At 48.0% G+C, this 20,144-nt stretch overlaps 1 protein-coding gene and 2 non-coding genes across 3 annotated transcripts; 1 reads left to right on the plus strand and 2 right to left on the minus strand.

The window, feature by feature from the left end:
• Window positions 1-1,610: 1,610 nt before the first annotated feature.
• On the minus strand, window positions 1,611-6,933 carry Ccdc200 (coiled-coil domain containing 200). The gene is made up of 4 exons (XM_057776681.1): window positions 6,844-6,933; window positions 3,926-4,244; window positions 3,400-3,449; window positions 1,611-1,705 (listed from the first exon to the last, which is right to left on the minus strand). The coding sequence occupies exons 1-4, from the start codon at window positions 6,931-6,933 to the stop codon at window positions 1,679-1,681; spliced, it is 486 nt and encodes a 161-aa protein (XP_057632664.1). The 3' UTR covers window positions 1,611-1,678.
• A 4,510-nt stretch (window positions 6,934-11,443) lies between these two features.
• Window positions 11,444-11,634, minus strand: LOC130878911 (U2 spliceosomal RNA). Its single transcript, XR_009057523.1, has one exon. It is a non-coding gene; the product is annotated as a U2 spliceosomal RNA (small nuclear RNA).
• Window positions 11,635-14,767: 3,133 nt separating this feature from the next.
• LOC130878912 (U2 spliceosomal RNA) lies at window positions 14,768-14,958 on the plus strand. Its single transcript, XR_009057524.1, has one exon. It is a non-coding gene; the product is annotated as a U2 spliceosomal RNA (small nuclear RNA).
• The last annotated feature ends 5,186 nt before the right edge of the window (window positions 14,959-20,144 follow it).

Here is a 20,144-nt window from a genome sequence, read left to right on the forward strand (position 1 = left end):
GTTTCTGCTCAAAGCCAGTCCCCGTACTCGGGGATCATCTCTAGACTACAGTGTGTCAGGCCTCCTGACCCAAAGGTGATGATGCCCCATCGACTAATGTGAAATGACTAATTAGTCCCCAGTTGTGACTGAGGTGACTGAGGGAGGCTTTCTCAGACCTGGAGCAGAAAGGATTTCATGGGACTTGTGTGTCTTCCTGGAGACTGATATTAAGGCCCCCAGTCCTGCCTCCTCTTCTGGCTTGAGCTGGTAAAGAAGAGAGACCTGGAACTGGTCCTCTACTAAGTGGAAAGTATGACATGACACCCAGGAAGATGGAGGCCAGACTTTAGCAGGCAAGTGCCTTGCCCTTCCAAGGTCACGTGTCCTGAGCCCAGTGCTGCAGTGCCCTTGTCTTGTGAATTCTCCCAACCCCTCTGTATCGCCCATCTAAAACTTGATACCTAGGATGGCCCGAAAACTGTATACAGCTTGAGCATCCCTCTCTGCCCTCTCCACTGCTGCTCTAGTGCATCGCAGCCCCTCCCTTCTCTGGCTGGATCACAGTAAGCACGGGCTTGTGTTGGCGGAAGCTGCTTGTTCATTTCCTGGCTGCCCAGACCCCAAATAATCATACAGAAACTGTGTCATTGCCGGGCGATGGTGGCGCACGCCTTTAATCCCAGCACTTGGGAGGCAGAGGCAGGCGGATCTCTGTGAGTTCGAGACCAGCCTGGTCTACAGATCTAGTTCCAGGACAGGCTCCAAAGTCACAGAGAAAGCCGGGCGGTGGTGGTGCACGCCTTTAATCCCAGCACTTGGGAGGCAGAGGCAGGTGGATCTCTGTGAGTTCGAGACCAGCCTGGTCTACAAGAGCTAGTTCCAGGACAGGCTCCAAAACCACAGAGAAACCCTGTCTCGAAAAACCAAAAAAAAAAAAAAAAAAGAAAGAAAGAAAAGGAAAATTGTCATGACAACACTGCGTGGCCTATTAGCTCATGCTTCTTGCTGGCTCTTATACCTTAAATTAACCCATTTCTATTCATCTGTGTATCACCAAGTGATTGTGGCCTACCGGTAACGTTGGTAAGGTTCTGTCTGGCGTCTTTCTGTCCAGTGGCTACATGGCTTCTCACTGACTCCGCCTACTCTTTCCCTCTAGCTCTTCCAGCCTGACTATGTTCTGCCCTGCTATAGGCCAAAGCAGCTTCTTTATTCATTAGCCAATAAAAGCAACACATATACAGGCCGACTTCCCACTCTGGGCTTGGTTTGAGAGATGGGCATTAATAAGCCGAGACATCTGTCATCACTGGATAAGGAACCCGGGTAATAACCAGAGGGTGCGGCTCAAGACCGTTTTTTCCCTTGACTTGGCCTCAGGCAGCGTGGGCTCGCCTTCTACTCTCCTCTACCCCCAAGTACGGGTCCTCCTCCTCTCCTCCCTCCATCCCGTGCTCATTACGCCGACCAGCCTTGGTTCTTTCCAGGAATCACGTTTTAATCCCCAGCGAGCCTCCTCAAGTGTGGCTGGCTTTTTGGAGTAGGAAGGTTGCGGGGTGGAAAGAAAGTGTGGTTGCTGTCTGGTTTTTGTTGTCGTTTGGGTTTTTTGTTGTTGTTGTTGTTTGTTTTTTTCTGGATTATTTTTGGTTGCTTTTGTTTTTGCTCTGCGGTACCGTCAGGTCCTGGAGTCCCTGGATCACCATTGCTGGATGTAATTAATCGACTAAGAAAGAGGGGGAGACAGGAAGCAAAACAAGTTAATTCTTTTCTGGGTATGCTGCTTTCAGAAGATCGCATTAGGCCTCTGAGGCCACCGGACGCAAAGTGAGATAAAACGGAGCAGCCGCTCCACTGCCTAAAGCTGCCGAGGACCTGCGCAGGCATCACCCTCGGTGCCTGTATCCCACTCCCGCCATTTTACACTCTAACTCGGAGTTACTAGTTGGCATCCTGGCCTGGTGGCTCGAGCTTGTAATCTTAGCTAGTTGGGAAGCTGAAGTGGAAAGATCACAAGTTCAAGGCTTGCCTAAGGTAGAGAGGGAGTTCAGGGTGAGCCTGGGAAACCTAACAAGATCCTGTCTCAAAATAAAAGTTCGAGGCTGGAGAGAGAGCTAGCAGTGAGAGCGCTTGCTGAGGCTGGGGGGGGGGGGGTGCAGGCCTTTAGCTCTCTAGAGGCGGAGGTGGGTGGATCTCTGAGTTCCAGAATGCCCTCCTCCGTAGAGGGTGTTCCAGGACAGCCTGGGAGGATTACACAGAGAAATCTTGTCTTGAAAATAAGAGTCCTGGGCTGGAGAGATGGCTCAGAGGTTAAGAGCACTGGCTGCTCTTCCAGAGGTCCAGAGTTCAATTCCCAGCAACCACATGGTGGCTCACAACCATCTGTATTGTGATCTGGTGCCCTCCTCTGGCGTGCGGGCATACATTGAGGCAGAATGTTGTATACATAATAAATAAATAAATCTTTAAAAAAAAAAAAGAAAGAAAATAAGAGTCCTGCCGGGTGGTGGTGGCGCACGCCTTTAGTCCCAGCACTCGGGAGGCAGAGGCAGGCAGATCTCTGTGAGTTCGAGACCAGCCTGGTCTACAAGAGCTAGTTTCAGGACAGGCTCCAAAACCCACAGAGAAACCTTGTCTCGAAAAACCAAAAAAAAAAAAAAAAAAAAAAAAAAAGAAAGAAAATATGAGTCCTTTGCTGGTCTTGCAAAGGACTAAAGCTCCGTTCCCAGCAACCCCTGCAGCAGCTCACACCCACCTGTACTTCCAGCTCCAGGGCATCCATTCCCTCTTCTGACCTCCTCAGACACTCACACATGTGCAATATACACAAGTACTCCTTGTTTCTGTTTTGTTTTGCTTTGTTCTTTTGAGACAGGGTTTCTCTGTAGCTTTGGAGCCTGTCCTGGAACTCAGGCTGTAGACCAGACTGGCCTCAAACTCACAGAGATCCACCTGCCTCTACCTCCCGAGTGCTGGAATTAAAGGCATGTGCCACTACCGCCTGGCTAAGTAAAAAGATTTTTTTTTTTTTTTTTGATTTTTCGAGACAGGGTTTCTCCGTAGCTTTTTGGTTTCTGTCCTGGAACTAGCTCTTTTAGACCAGGCTGGCCTCGAACTCACAGAGATCCGCCTGCCTCTGCCTCCCGAGTGCTGGGATTAAAGGGTAAAAAGATTTTTAAAGGAAGGTGGAGTAGAGTAGACAGGAGTAAGAACAGACAGGGCAGAGACTAGCATGCACAAGGCCCTGAGGGTTCAATCCCCAGTACCACAAAAAGAATTTCAAAGCAAAACCCAGAAATAACTTTGAAATGATTCCAGTTCTCTCCCTGAACCCCTGCTAGGAAATTCTCCTTGACCTCCACAGGCACACAAGGACGTGCCCACAGTCAGTCACGCAGTCAGAGCCCCTTTGCCTCTCACCGTGAGTCGGGAATATTTAGGAGAGCTAGACTGGCATGCATTCGGGAGACCTGATAAGACAAAGCACAAGTCACTCACCTGGCAGTTGTGAAGGGGGCTGAGGGTGGGAGCAGGCTTTTCTTGGGGGCAAGGCACAGACTGAACCTACCGGGAAGAATCCCCTCATTCTGTGATCCCCTGTTCCACACCTTACAGAGCTCAGTTTGCTCTACTAATACCCTACAATTCACACCCTACCCTTCAACCATGACCACCTTCTCTGTCACACCCTACAAAACAGACCAGCGCCTTCCCAGTCACTATCCAGAAGCCTCTTTGCTGCCCTGGCTTGGTTCAAACTATCCAGGAGGAGGAGGCCACTCGGGCTGTAAAAGGTTATGGGTGCCAGGAAGGGTCAGACAGGACAGGGGCCAATAGAACTTCGGAACTACCCCGGGGGGGGGGGGATGGGAGGGGGAAGGGGTCTGGGATGGGATGCAAAACGCTGGCTCTACTCACCAGCTCTCCTCCCGGGTAACACACTCACCACGACCTGGAAGGATTGGGGGTCCACGCGGTCTACAGACTTGCTGCCCATCTTGTTGGGCCCCCGCTGGTCCAGGCTGGGGGTCTTGCCTTTGGGTGTCCTTCTGGAGATTGTCCTTGCCAATGCTCTGTGTGGGAGGGTCAGGCTCCTTTGGTGGCTTTGGTCCAGGTGGTGGCTGGGGGTGTGCCTGCTCCTGTGGCTGTGCAGGCGGTGGCGGTGGCTGTGGCTTTGCTGGTGGCGGAAGAGGCCCTTTTGAATCCTGATGTGGCTGAGATGTTTTCTCGGAATGCTGTTTCTTCTCTTCCTGTTTTTTTACTTCCTAGCAAGAAAGTCCCAGCAAGTGACATCCTCTGTCCTCACCCAATCACTTATCTCACAGTGGAGCATGCAAGACCAAGGGGAAATGCAGACTGCCCAAAGTATCTCTAACCCCTGGAGTTAGAGGTTGAAGCTAGCCTAGGCTGTCTCCCTCAGGCCTCAGGTTCTGGAGTCACTGTGCTAATTCCCAGGGCTGGAGAGATGGCTCCATCCTTAAGAGTGCATATATTTCCCTTCCAGAGTCCCCACCACCCACACCAGTAGTTCACAGCTACCTGTAACTCCAGCACCAGGGAAAAAATTTATGGTTTCACCTGTGTTCTCTGATTTCGTGTGTGGTTACCAGAAAATAGAAAGTCAGGCCTGGAGTTGCAGCTCAGTAGTGCAGCACACTTCCCCAGTGTGTGCAAAACCCTGGGTTCCGCCCCAGCACCTTTCCTCACCAGACAAATCTTACTCACGTGGCACACAAAGTTTTGTTTTTTTGTTTTTTGTTTTTTTTTTTTTGGTTTTTTCGAGACAGGGTTTCTCTGTGGTTTTGGAGCCTGTCCTGGAACTAGCTCTTGTAGACCAGGCTGGTCTCGAACTCACAGAGATCCTCCTGCCTCTGCCTCCCAAGTGGCACACAAAGTTTTTAATGGATCGTACAGTTTCAAAGCATTTGCAAGGAAGTATTCCTGTATTTGCATGTATGCACGTGAGCCCAGAAGAGGGTATCAAATCTCCTGGAACCGGGGTTTCTTGTGATTTTGAGCCACCCTGTGGTTGCTGAGAACCAAACCTCTGAAAGAGCAGCCAGTGTTCTTATCCCCTGCGCCACCATCTCTCCAGCCCTGACGTTATTGCTTTCAATTGTGTATATGTGAGGGGAGGGTACGTGTAAGTGAGTGCAGCTGCGTGGAGCTCGATGTGCAGGCAGCTGTGAGCTGCCCCTACAAGGACGCTGCAGGAAAAGGAACTTGGATCTTCCGGAAGAGCACTCTTAGGCACTCTTAACCACAGAGTCATCTCTCCAGCCACATGGACACTAAATTTTATTAAAAGCATTTGAGCATCAGGCAGTGGTGGTGCACGCCTTTAATCTCAGCACTCAGGAGGCAGAGTCAGGTGAATCTCTGAGTTTGAGGGCAGCCTGGTCTACAGAGAAAGTTCCCGGAGAAAAACCCTGTCTCGGAAAAACGAAAACAAAAGCATTTGCACTCAGGGCCTAGAGCTGGCTCAGCACTGAAGAGTATTCGCAGTCCTCCCAAAGCACCCACATTAAGTTTCCAGCACTCCCGCCGGGCGGTGGTGGTGCACGCCTTTAATCCCAGCACTTGGGAGGCAGAGGCAGGCGGATCTCTGTGAGTTTGAGACCAGCCTGGTCTACAAGAGCTAGTTCCAGGACAGGCTCCAAAGCCACAGAGAAACCCTGTCTTGGAAAAAAAAAAAAAAAAGTTTCCAGCACTCACATTGGGCCGTTCAAAACCACCTATAACTAATTCAAGGGATTTGACTCCTTTTGGACCCTAAGAGCACCAATACACAACATGAAGATACACACACACACACACACACACGTAAATAAAGTAAATCTGAGAGAATCAAGAGATGGCTCAGTGGTTAAGAGCACTGGTTGCCCTTCCATAGGATCCAGGTTCAATTCCCAGCAACCACATAGCAGCTCACAACCATCTGTAACTCCAGTTTTGGGATCCAACACCCTTTTCTGGCCTCCAGTGGCACCAGCTACACACATGATACATAGACATACATGACATACATGCAAGCAAAAAGTGCACATATATGTGTGTGTGTGTGTGTGTGTGTGTATAACCAGGTGTGGTGGGATACACCTTTAATCCCTGCACTCAAGCATGGATCTCAATAAGTTCAAGCCCAGTCTGGTTTACATAGTACACTCCAGGCCAACTAGGGCTACACAGTGAAACTCAAAATAAATAAATAAATAAATAAATAAAAATAAATAAATAAATCCATATAAGAAAGTCAAGTATTTGGTCTGCCAGACATGCAGTCACATGCCTGTAACCCAAGAATTTGGGAGATGGAGGCAGGAAGATTGTAATGATCAGCTTAGGTCTGGTGTACGCAGGGCTACATAGTGAGACTCTGCCCCCACCACCACCAAAAAATAAAACAAAAAAATGTACAGTGGAAAAGATTCACACAAGTTCTGCCAAAGATGCTTAGAAAAGTTTCCTAACGTGTAAATTGGATTTTTATTCACAAATTAAACTCATATAAACCGCAGCTCATTCTCACTAACCACATTGCAAGGATTCAGTAGCACAGCCTTTCAGGCCATGGACCCGCACTACTCTCAACCAGCCACTAGGAGGCTGAGGTGGATGGACCTTTTGAGCCCGGAAGTTCATAGTCAACCCGGGCAACCGAGTGAGACCTCATCTCTTCAATAACCTCTTTTGGGCTTCATCCCCACCTCCACCAGCCTACAACAGGAAAATGAGATAGCTTGCCTCCTACCCCAGCAAACAGCATCCCCAAGCTCGCAGTCCGCTTCCTAGGGAGTCTGTAATCCTTCCCCATTCACTGGTGCCCCGTGGAGGACCCTGATGGACCGCGCCCCTCTCATGCACCTGCTCTTGCTGCTGTTGCGCTATCAGCGCCTTCCTCCGTTCCAAAGCCATCTGCCGACGCCGAGCCTCCCAGTGGTAGGCACTACCCATGATGCTGTGATGATAGTAGAAAAAGCTCGGCAGGGTGTGAGGGCAGGAAGAGCCGCCCCAGAGGATGCCACTGCCCTCAGACGACTCTGTTGCCTCCCACCCCAGCCACACTGCCTGTTAGCCGGACCACCTCACAATGTGGTCACTGCCAGGGCAACTGGGCAGCCCCGCTGAAGTGTTGGAGGTTGAGGTAAAAGGCTCATGGGGAGTACCTGTCAGTCCTCCAGAGTCCTGAGGAGGAAAAAGATGCAGTTCCGCAGTCCGGGCTTTCAGTGAACCCTGGAGACAATCTGGCAATGCAGCTTGCTTTCCAGTGTCCCCCTCCAACCCTTGCCAAGGGGCTTCCTGACCCTCCGCTGGCCCTTCCCTCCTCAGGAGCTGTTTGGAATTACCTTTCTAGAACTCTTCCACCTCCCGTCTCTCACTGCTCTTCCAGGAATCGTTTGCATTGAGTCAAACATAAAACACAGAACCCAGCTGAGCCACACTGTGGAGGGCTAGGGGTGGGAAGCAGCCCCTGGATCTCGGATAGCCTGTCCATTCTAAGTCGTGAGATCAGCTTGAGTTTTAGTGGGATATGCAAGCTTTACCCTGGCTGTGTCACTCGGTGTCTCGGAGCCCAGCACTGTAAAGGATGCTGGTACGCTTGGAAAGCCCTGCCCTCAAAGGGGGCGCTCAGCCATGAAAAGCTGGAAGAACTGCTCCAAGTTTGATGTGGGACAAGAGGGTCGCTTTGTCTGGCTGGCTCTTTCTCCTTCTCTCAGCAGCCAGGGGAGTCATCTACATCTCTGGTTACTTCAAAACGATAGGATAGAATAGACAAAAACGAGACGCGTCACTGACTTCTAAAAAACATGGTGCTGGTGCTACTCAAACTCGAGCTACCACTTATCTATTTCCCTAGTCCTCTTTTCACCTTTTTTTTTTTTTTTTTTTTTTTTTTTTGTTTTTCGAGACAGGGTTTCTCTGTGGTTTTGGAGCCTGTCCTGGAACTAGCTCTTTAGACCAGGCTGGTCTCGAACTCACAGAGATCCGCTTGCCTCTGCCTCCCAAGTGCTGGGATTAAAGGCGTGCGCCACCACCGCCCGGCTCTTTTCACCTTTTTAAAAATGATTTATTTATTTTTATTTTACGTACATTGGTGTTCTGTCTGCATGTACATCTATGTGAAGGTGTCAAATCCCCTGGAACTGAAACTACAGACAATTGTGAGCTGCCATGTGGATGCTGGGAATTGAACCCAGGTCCTTCGGAAGAGCAGTCAGTGCTCTTAACTGCTGAGCCATCTCTCCAGCACCCCCTCTTTTTACCTTTTGAAAATTTTCGTTATTATTTATTTCGGTGTGTTTGATACCGGCTTTCTCTGTGTAGCCTTGGCTGTCCTGGAACTTGTTCTATCGACCAGGCTGGCCTCCTGCTAGATCTGCCTGCCTTTGTTCTTATGGGGCTGGAGAGATGACCCAGTGGTTGAGAGCATTGGCTGCTCTTCCAGAGGACCCGGGTTCAATTCCCAGCACCCATATGGCAGCTCACACCTGTCTGTAACTCCAGTTCCAGGAGATCTGATGCCAGTGCACATAAAATAAAGAGAAATAAATGTTTAAAAAATAAAAAAAGAAGCCGGGCGGTGGTGGCGCACGCCTTTAATCCCAGCACTTGGGAGGCAGAGGCAGGCGGATCTCTGTGAGTTCGAGACCAGCCTGGTCTACAAGAGCTAGTTCCAGGACAGGCTCCAAAACCACAGAGAAACCCTGTCTCGAAAAACCAAAAAAAATAAAAAAAATAAAAAAAATAAAAAAAGATTTATTTATTAGGTACAGTGTTCTGCCTGCATGTATGTCTGCACACCAGAAGAGGGAACCAGATTCCACTATAGATGGTTGCAATCCTCCATGTTGTTGATGGGAATTGAACGCAGGACCTCTGGAAGAGCTACCTGTGCGCTTAATCTCTGAGCCCTCTCCAGCCCCTGACCCAGCTTGTTTTTTTGCTTGTTTACCATTTTTAAAAAAGTTTAAGCTGGGCGGTGGTGGCGCACGCCTTTAATCCCAGCACTTGGGAGGCAGAGGCAGGCGGATCTCTGTGAGTTCGAGACCAGCCTGGTCTACAAGAGCTAGTTCCAGGACAGGCTCCAAAACCACAGAGAAACCCTGTCTCAAAACCCCCCCCCCAAAAAAAATGTTTAAGATAAGTTCTCACTAACTTACCAGACTGATCTTGAACTTAAGACCCTCCTGCCGCCTCAGCCTCTCAAGGAGTTGAATTTCAAGTTTGTTCCATCAACCCCAGCTAGGACATTACCATCACATTGTGTTTATCTTTGTATAAACTGACTCTAAAAGGTGGGGCATGACTGTTCATGTGTATAATCCCAGAATCTGAGGAGCTAAGGCAAGAATGCTACAAAGTCTAGGCCAGCGTGAGCTACAGGGTGAGAGCCTGCCTCAAAACGAAGTGGCAACAACATTTCTGTGGACAATGGTGAGAAGGATGCAGAAGGCCCTTCCACCTCTCTTCCTTACAGGGCACAGCAGGAAGCGAGTTCCGTTTGCCCTTCTTCTCTCACTTCCCTTTTTATCTTCAGCCCCTCCCCTGAAGGAACAGAAAGAATCATAAACAGAAGAGCGGTCTGGACGCCGGAATTCAGGGAAATGGTTTCCAGATCTCTAAGTCAGTGTTATGTGGGAGGAAAGATCCTCAGAGTGACTGTCAAAACTGTCCTACCTGGTCCTCTCTCTCCCAGGCCCCCTCCTGCCTCCCTTGTGTGCACTGCCTCTCCCAAACCCTACTACTGATCTGTCTCCTCCTCCACGTCCCCTCCACCTCGCATCATCCTATGTTAATGCCTGTTGGCCCTCAGGACATCTCCGGTGATGTCAGTGTAGAACCACTTAAACAACAGTGTGGTTTTTTTTTTTTTTTTTTTTTTGCTACAGGGTCTTATGTCCACCTCCAACTTTTGATATAGCAGAGGCTGACCTTGAACTCTTAATCCTCCTGATAGTACCTTCTAAGTGTTGGCATTACAAATGTGCACTGCTCTGTCCAACTGCTGTTAGTTTAGTTTTTGTTTTTTGTTTTGTTTGTTTTTTTTTTTTTTGTTTTTTTTTTTTTTTTTTTTTTTTTTTTTTTTTTTGGTTTTTCAAGACAGGGTTTCTCTGTGGTTTTGGAGCCTGTCCCGGAACTAGCGCTTGTAGACCAGGCTGGTCTCGAACTCACAGAGATCCGCCTGCCTCTGCCTCCCAAGTGCTGGGATTAAAGGCGTGCGCCACCACCGCCCGGCTTAGTTTTTGTTTTTAAAGATTATTTATTATGTATAGTGTTCTGCCTGCACGTATGCCTGCAGGCCAGAAGAGGGCACCAGATCTCGTTACAGATGGCTGTGAGCCATCATGTGGTTGGTGGGAATTGAACTCAGGACCTCTGGAAGAACAGCCAGTGCTTTTAACTGCTGAGCCATCTCTCCAGCCCCAGTTTTTTGTTTGTTCAGTTGTATGTGTGTGAAGAAACTGCAGGTGACCTCAAGTCAAAGGCAGTGATCCTCCAGAACTGGAATTACAGGTGTTTGTGAGCTGTCCTGTGCATGCTGGGACTTGAACTCGGGTCTTCTGGAAGAGTAGTAAGTACTCTTAATCACAGAGAAACCCTGTCTCGAAAAAAACAAAAATAATAATAATAATATAATAATTTAAAAATAAGTGTGGGATTTATAGTCTAAAAAAACAGTGCTCAAGATTTAGGGAAAGGTCTTAGATTAGTAAAAATACAAGTTCTGGGAGTTATAGCAGAACCTGTCTCATCATAGAACAAAGTATCACCAGGCTGTAAAACTACATCATTCCTAGCATTCCAGGAAGAGCAGTTGCACACTAAATTCATGGAAGAGGAAAACTTTAACTTTCCTGGCTTCACCAGTGCTTATCTGTGTGCAAAAAACTTTTTTCTCTCTAGTGCGGGTTGTCCTTTAACTCACATCATCCTGCCTCTGCCTCCCAAATGCTGCGATTAAAGGTGTTAACCATCCCCACCGGTCCAAAGATAAACATTTAAAATGCTTTTAGTCCCAACACTCAGGAGGCAGAAGCATGCAGATCTGGTGTACAAACTGAGTTCCAAGACAGTCGGGGGTGCACAGAGAAACCCTGTGTCCAAAAGCAAACACAAAATAATAATAAATAAATATACACTTAATTCCACTGCTATATTTCCACAGCTCAATAGGCCGAGGAAAGAAGAGTGAGTAAAAAGGACAAACACGGTAACGTACAACTTTAATTCTGGCAGTGGGGAGGAGGCAAAAGCAAGGGGAATATTTGAATCCAACATGGCGTGTTAGTCCAATCCGACGACAGCAAAAGCTCCCAAAAACACCACTCATAAATGCGTAAACGGTTCTCTGATCCTCTAGAGAACAAGAGATAGAACGAACTACAGCGACCTAAAGAAAATAGTAGGAAGCGCGTGAGAGACAAACAAATGACCTTCTTTAGAACCAGAGCAAATATCCCCGGAGGGGTGCACCGTTCCTGGAGGTACTGCAATACCAGGTCGATGCGTGGAGTGGACGGAGCAAGCTCCTATTCCAACTCCTAGTTCCAAAAATCCATTTAATATATTGTCCTCGGATAGAGGACGTATCAGATATTAAACTGATAAGAACAGATACTACACTTGATCTTAGCCAAAAGGCCGAGAAGCGATACTGAGCCTACACCCCGGGGATCATGCCGTCCTCTCATTGTCCCGCTTCAACTCGTGGTGACCTTCGAGCAGGGCTCTGTCTCCCTTCTGTGCCCTCCACCTCTCCCGGCATCAACACCGGGCTCTGCCACAAATTTCTTATGCCCTCAGGTTTCACGAGAAACTTCGCACGCTGAGAGACCCTCGCCTTTCTCCCCCAACAGAAGCGTGGTCGCCGAGAGATTTGCATGCTCCGCCCTGCCGCGCAGGGGCGTGGCCACCGCGAGCCGACTCCACCCCGGAGCTGTCCAGGGATCCCCCCCCCCCCCGTGTGTGGGAGGACAGGCTGCAGACTTCCTCTTCTGTTGCAAGTGAAGGACCGAGCAAAAGGTGACCCGTGACCCGGAGGGGCTGCAAAGCGGTTTACGAGGGAGCTCCCGGAGGCCGGTGGTCCACCCTTTCTCGACGACAGGACACACAGCACACACAAGAAAAGCCCAGACTTTAACGTTCTTAACTAATTAGTTTGTAAGCACGATTTCTCAACATAGCCCTAGGACTGGTTTCAAATTTGTGATTCTTCTGCCACGGTCTCCCAGGTTCTGGGATTGTAGGTATTGTTGTGCCCAGATTACGACCCCCAGAGAGAGACCACCAGAGAGGCCCAGACTGTAATAAGCAAGGTTTAATCCGCATAATACAAACATGTTTGGAACTCATCTCCATCCCCCTTACAACAAGGTAGAGAGGAGTTGTATCTCCTCTGTGGGGTAAGCTTTTAAAGGCATAGCTACAAAGAGAATCTTTGAATCTGCTTTGGCACGGGTACAAGGACTTTTGCTCCCTCCCATTCTGTTAAGTCAGCTTTTTCCTTGTTTCTAGAGCAAGGCCACTGTTCCTGAGTTAGGCCATCTTTATCAGCCTGTACCAGGTGGCTGGCTGGGCTGAGCTAAGTGACCTTGTGCTCGGAATCTCCTGGGTGGGAGAGGGGAAGGCCACTATCTTCCTGGGAAAACATTCTGCTAGGAAATTTCTTCTTGCCCCTTTGAGAATAAGGGGTGAGGGTCCCACAGTATGTGCTTCGCCACCTGGAGTCTAAAAGCTCTTCATATGTTGACAAGAACCTTTTCTGTGGTGTGGCTTGGGTTCTTTCCTTCCTTCCTTCCTTCCTTCCTTCCTTCCTTCCTTCCTTCCTTTGCTTCCTTCCTTCCTTCCTTTCCTTCCTCCTCCTTTTTCATTTTGAGTCAGAGTGTTCTGGAACTCACTGTGTGGTCCATGTTACGGGCATTCACCACACAAGACTGCCCGGACAAGGGTTTAAAGACGATAGAAAGTCTTTAATAAGCCAGCCGGCAACTACTGTGTGTTCGGGACCCCAGAGTAGCCCCGAACCATTCTCAGGGTGAGATTTAAACACACACACACACATACACACACAAATATATCCTGTTCAATCCCAGCACTCGGGAGGCAGAGACAGGCGGATCCATGTGAGTTCGAGGCCAGCCTGGTCTACAAGAGCTAGTTCCAGGACAGGCACCAAAGCTACAGAGAAACCTTGTCGTTGAAAAACAAAACCAAAAACCAACAAACCAACAAACAAATGACAAAAATTGGTGCCTGAAGCAAAAGAAAGTGGGGACTTGTAAAAGGGAAGGAAAGTGGCCCCCGATGTCCACGTGCTGAGAAACAAGAGCGGGTAGGACCGCCTAGAGGTAACTAAATATTTGTGTGTGTGTGTGTGTGTGTGTGTTTAAATCTCACCCTGAGAATGGTTCGGGGCTACTCTGGGGTCCCGAACACACAGTAGTTGCCGGCTGGCTTATTAAAGACTTTCTATCGTCTTTAAACCCTTGTCCGGGCAGTCTTGTGTGGTGAATGCCCGTAACATGGACCACACAGTGAGTTCCAGAACACTCTGACTCAAAATGAAAAAGGAGGAGGAAGGAAAGGAAGGAAGGAAGGAAGCAAAGGAAGGAAGGAAGGAAGGAAGGAAGGAAGGAAGGAAGGAAGGAAGGAAGGAAGGAAAGAACCCAAGCCACACCACAGAAAAGGTTCTTGTCAACATATGAAGAGCTTTTAGACTCCAGGTGGCGAAGCACATACTGTGGGACCCTCACCCCTTATTCTCAAAGGGGCAAGAAGAAATTTCCTAGCAGAATGTTTTCCCAGGAAGATAGTGGCCTTCCCCTCTCCCACCCAGGAGATTCCGAGCACAAGGTCACTTAGCTCAGCCCAGCCAGCCACCTGGTACAGGCTGATAAAGATGGCCTAACTCAGGAACAGTGGCCTTGCTCTAGAAACAAGGAAAAAGCTGACTTAACAGAATGGGAGGGAGCAAAAGTCCTTGTACCCGTGCCAAAGCAGATTCAAAGATTCTCTTTGTAGCTATGCCTTTAAAAGCTTACCCCACAGAGGAGATACAACTCCTCTCTACCTTGTTGTAAGGGGGATGGAGATGAGTTCCAAACATGTTTGTATTATGCGGATTAAACCTTGCTTATTACAGTCTGGGCCTCTCTGGTGGTCTCTCTCTGGGGGTCGTAATCTGGGCACAACAATACCTACAATCCCAGAACCTGGGAGACCGTGGCAGAAGAATCACAAATTTGAAACCAGTCCTAGGGCTATGTTGAGAAATCGTGCTTACAAACTAATTAGTTAAGAACGTTAAAGTCTGGGCTTTTCTTGTGTGTGCTGTGTGTCCTGTCGTCGAGAAAGGGTGGACCACCGGCCTCCGGGAGCTCCCTCGTAAACCGCTTTGCAGCCCCTCCGGGTCACGGGTCACCTTTTGCTCGGTCCTTCACTTGCAACAGAAGAGGAAGTCTGCAGCCTGTCCTCCCACACACGGGGGGGGGATCCCTGGACAGCTCCGGGGTGGAGTCGGCTCGCGGTGGCCACGCCCCTGCGCGGCAGGGCGGAGCATGCAAATCTCTCGGCGACCACGCTTCTGTTGGGGGAGAAAGGCGAGGGTCTCTCACGCGTGCGAAGTTTCTCGTGAAACCTGAGGGCATAAGAAATTTGTGGCAGAGCCCGGTGTTGATGCCGGGAGAGGTGGAGGGCACAGAAGGGAGACAGAGCCCTGCTCGAAGGTCACCACGAGTTGAAGCGGGACAATGAGAGGACGGCATGATCCCCGGGGTGTAGGCTCAGTATCGCTTCTCGGCCTTTTGGCTAAGATCAAGTGTAGTATCTGTTCTTATCAGTTTAATATCTGATACGTCCTCTATCCGAGGACAATATATTAAATGGATTTTTGGAACTAGGAGTTGGAATAGGAGCTTGCTCCGTCCACTCCACGCATCGACCTGGTATTGCAGTACCTCCAGGAACGGTGCACCCCTCCGGGGATATTTGCTCTGGTTCTAAAGAAGGTCATTTGTTTGTCTCTCACGCGCTTCCTACTATTTTCTTTAGGTCGCTGTAGTTCGTTCTATCTCTTGTTCTCTAGAGGATCAGAGAACCGTTTACGCATTTATGAGTGGTGTTTTTGGGAGCTTTTGCTGTCGTCGGATTGGACTAACACGCCATGTTGGATTCAAATATTCCCCTTGCTTTTGCCTCCTCCCCACTGCCAGAATTAAAGTTGTACGCTACCGTGTTTGTCCTTTTTACTCACTCTTCTTTCCTCGGCCTATTGAGCTGTGGAAATATAGCAGTGGAATTAAGTGTATATTTATTTATTATTATTTTGTGTTTGCTTTTGGACACAGAGTTTCTCTGTGCACCCCCGACTGTCTTGGAACTCAGTTTGTACACCAGATCTGCATGCTTCTGCCTCCTGAGTGTTGGGACTAAAAGCATTTTAAATGTTTATCTTTGGACCGGTGGGGATGGTTAACACCTTTAATCGGAGAGGCAGTGGTGTCTGAGTTACAGGATAGGCGATGGCTATGTTGTCTTGAAAAACAAAGAGCTAGAGTTAGGCTCAGTGGTTAAGTCCATTCCTCTGGAACAGGAGGCCAGCCTAGACAAAAAGAAGAAACTGGAAACACCACCATAATAACTAAACCAACTAATACATATGGTGACAGCAAAGAGACCTTGTCACTTTGCTCTGAGTGGCAGCTGCTGTCCCTATGAACTCCCACCCAGGACCAGATCACTGTATGAAATACAAGTTTTTCAGAAAGACAATGCAACGAGCATGTCTCTGCAAGTCACTAATATGGTCACCAGCTCCCTTTAATAAGCGCACATTTTATCCTGAAAAATTAAATGAAGTAAATTCAGCCCTCTTTGGTATTTTACTTTCTGTCATATAGAAAAATAGCTGGAAACATTTAAATATGTTATTCAATTAAGCGGGGTTTTTGGGTGGCTGTGAAGTTAGAGTTTTTTTGTTTTTGTTTTTGTTTTTTTTTTTTTGGTTTTTCGAGACAGGGTTTCTCTGTGGTTTTGGAGCCTGTCCTGGAACTAGCTCTTGTAGACCAGGCTGGTCTCGAACTCACAGAGATCCGCCTGCCTCTGCCTCCCGAGTGCTGGGATTAAAGGCGTGCGCCACCACCGCCCGGCGAGTTTTTTTTTTTTTTAATTTATTATGTATACAGTGTTCTGCGTGCATGTACACCTGCAGGCCAGAAGAGGACCTCAGATCTCATTACAGATGGTTGTGAGCCACCATGTGGTTGCTGGGAATTGAACTCAGAACCTAACGAAGAGCGGTCAGTGCTCTTAACTACTGCACCCATCTCTTCAGCTCCAAGAATGGAGTGTTTCTCATTAGCAGCTTATTCAGTGGGTCATGGTGGCTCAGGCTGTAATCTCTGTGTTTCGTTTTGGGAGACTGAGGCAGAATTACTGCCCCGAGTTGAAACCCACGTGCGACTCAGTTTCCATCTGCAGTCAATTCTGACTTAAAGAAGCCATTTCAGTTCAATCTTGCCTGCTTTGCTTTTTCCAGGAACCTTCAAGGCTGTAACTTCTGTGTTAACTCATAAGAAACAATATTTTTGCCCAGATGAAAGAGTACATTATTCTATTAAGATTTGGGCTGGAGGCACTCCTCATCGGAGATTAGAAACTGCTTGCTAGCTGAATTCTTTTTTTTTTTTTTTTTTTTTTTTTTCTTTTTTTGGTTTTTTCGAGACAGGGTTTCTCTGTGGTTTTGGAGCCTGTCCTGGAACTAGCTCTTGTAGACCAGGCTGGTCTCGAACACACAGAGATCCACCTGCCTCTGCCTCCCAAGTGCTGGGATTAAAGGCGTGCGCCACCACCGCCCGGTTGCTATCTTAATTCTTGTGTGAGATAATGCCTCGGCTTGAAGTTCCTCCCAAGGACACTGCAGGGAGGATGTTAGCTGACTGTACTGCTCTTTGTTCTGCCTTTTGCCTGTAATTAGTGTATAATGCTAGTTTAGAAATAAACTCGGGCTGTTTTGTATTAACCTTCAGTCCTCCCGGTCTACCCTGTGTTTTCTGTCTCTGTTTCCCTCAATCTGCCATTTTCTTTAACATCATGCCCCTTCCCAGGTACCTCCTGCTGATTCCTGCTGGAGCGGGCTCCAACAAAAAACTGAAACAAGACAACAAAATTCAGCTTACTGGTCTGACGACTTTTAAACACTGGACAGCCAGAGCGCCACTCGCCCTTCTACCCCAGCTGCACGCTCACAGTTTATCCACGGGTCCCACTATGGTTCTGGTTCTTTGACTAGAAAGGATTTGTGTTTGTCAAAGCTACAAGTCTAGGGTGAGGGGCCTTCGGGTCCCCTCTTGAGTGCTAATGTCAACCCTACAAGGATTTTTACCCTGCGGGACACCTAAAAGAGAGAGGGTTTGCAGCATGGTCCAGGCATGAAAATATTCCCCTCCTGCTTGATGTATCCCCGCCCCCTCCCGCCCCGTGCTGGGATTAAAGGCTTGTGCAATTGAAAGGCAACGAATTGGAGTAGGTGTAATAATCGTTATCGGCCAGCAGGTGTCGCAGTTGCAGCCACGTTAGTTGCTAGCCGAAGCGATTAGCACATGCTGCTTACTTAGGTACTGACAAATATACTTTGTTTAACAAATTAAGAGCAGTTAGTAAGTTGATCAAATGATTCCGAGAGTTGGGGGTCAGAATAAAGAATAAACCCAAAGTTTCCGTCAGTGCGGAATACAGACTGTGTGTACTTCGGGGATCGCAGGCAGCACTATGTGGGCTGACATGTAACACAGAGAGGCAGCGTGTGGGTCGCGAGCCGGGGAACACTGAGCAGCAGCCTGCTGTGTCTTGAGGGCTGTGTCTGTGGCCAGCTAGAGCCACGGGTGGGAGAGTCAGTGCCCAATGAACCACGCAGCTGGTGGACGGATCCCCAAAACTATGGACTGTTCCCCACATTTGGTTGCCAGATGATGGTGGAAGATACAAAATAATCCCACACTAGTTCAGAATTACATATAATAAAGGATTTTTTATTTAGGGGAGACTTACAGATCACTGTCCTAGATCACAGTCCTCTGCATGAATGGGGAACAGAAACAGAACAGAGTCTAACAACTGTAATCAAGAGTTAGAAACAAGAGAGCAAGCACATGCTTTACCACTGCATTTATAGTATAAGAGACCACGCCCAAGTAGGCTGGCATCTTAAAGGCTATTGGCCAAAGGAGCTCCCACATCACGATGGGATACGACTGTCACCACTGAATGGATATACTCCCAATGCAAAATGTTGTGGCCAACTTTTATGTGGGTGTTGGGGTTCAAACTCAGGTACCCACGCTTTCAGAGCAAGCACTGGGCTATCTCTCCAGTCCTAATTATTATTTTTTTAATTTATTCACTCAACCAGTTGGATATAAAAATCTGGGTTAAGGAAAATAAGAAAAGAATAGCATTGCCTGCTCTTCCAAAGGTCCTGAGTTCAATTCCCAGCAACCACATGGTGGCTCACAACCATCTGTAATGAGGTCTGGTGCCCTCTTCTGGCCTTCAGGCATATACATAGACAGAATATTGTATACATAATAAATAAATATTTAAAAAAAAATTTAATAATGGCCGGGCAGTGGTGGCGCACGCCTTTAATCCCAGCACTTGGGAGGCAGAGGCAGGCGGATCTCTGTGAGTTCGAGACCAGCCTGGTCTACAGAGCTAGTTCCAGGACAGGCTCCAAAGCCACAGAGAAACCCTGTCTCGAAAAACAAACAAACAAAAAAAAAACAACAAAAAAAAATTTAATAATGTAGGCTGGAGATATGGCTCAGTTGTTAAAAGCACTGGCTACTCTTTCAGAGGACTCAGTTTCAATTCCTAGCACTCACAGAGTAGCTCACAACTGTCTGTAACTCCACTTCCAGGAGATCTGGCACCCTCACACAGGCATCTATGCAGGCAAAACACCAATGCACATAAAATAAATATTTTTTTTTAAGACAGGACTTCTCACGCCACAAACCAGGCTGGCCTCGAACTCACAGAGATCCACCTGCCTCTACCTCCCAAGTGCTGGGATTAAAGGCATATGTCACCACTGCCCAAATAAAAGTAAATAAATCTTTTAAAAATTTAATAATGCAAGCTGAAGAGATGGCTCAGAGGTTAAGAGCATTTCCTGCTCTTCCAGAGGTCCTGAGTTCAATTCCCAGAAACCAATAAGATCTGATGGCTTCTTCTGGTGTATAGGCAGAATACTGCATGCATAATAAATGAATTAATTAATAAATAAATAAATTTTAAGAAATTAATGATGTAGCCAGGCAATGGTGGCTCACGCCTTTAATGCCAGCACTCAGGGAAGCAGAGTCAGGCAGATTTCTATGAGTTCGAGGCCAGCCTGGTCTACAGAGTGAGTTCCAGGACATCCAGAGATATAAACCCTAAGAGAGACAGACATGGATCTCCTGAGTAAATTGGGAGCATGGGGGGGGGGGTCACAGGAGAGGGCAGAAGGACAGAGGAGAGAAAGGGAGGGGAGTGGAAAAAATGTAAACCTCAATAAAAACAAAAAAAATTAATAGCACACTGACTTTATTTGCTCAAACTTTTTAAATTTTATGAATATACAATGCAATATAAAAATCAAAGAGACAAATAAGAAAGAATTGGTGGTATAATAAATCCACAGAGTTTGGCAGTGGTGGTGCAGGCCTTTAATCCCAGCACTTGGGAGGCAGAGGCAGGTGGATCTCTGAGTTCAAGGCCAGCCTGGTCTACATAGTAAGTTCTAGGACATCCAGGGCTACACAGAGAAAAACCCATTCCTGAAAAACAAACAAATGAATAAATCCACAGTAAGGTATAAAGTACGAAAAATCTGTCTTGTCAAAAAAGGTTGGTTAGCCGGGCGTGGTGGCGCACGCCTTTAATCCCAGCACTTGGGAGGCAGAGGCAGGCGGATCTCTGTGAGTTCGAGACCAGCCTGGTCTACAAGAGCTAGTTCTAGGACAGGCTCCAAAACCACAGAGAAACCCTGTCTCGAAAAACCAAAAAAAAAAAAGGTTGGTTAGCCGGGCGGTGGTGGCGCACACCTTTAATCCCAGCACTCGGGAGGCAGAGGCAGGCGGATCTCTGTGAGTTCGAGGCCAGCCTGGTCTACAAGAGCTAGT

Source organism: Chionomys nivalis, chromosome 7, assembly GCF_950005125.1.
Source record: "Chionomys nivalis chromosome 7, mChiNiv1.1, whole genome shotgun sequence".
NCBI lineage: Eukaryota > Metazoa > Chordata > Mammalia > Rodentia > Cricetidae > Chionomys > Chionomys nivalis.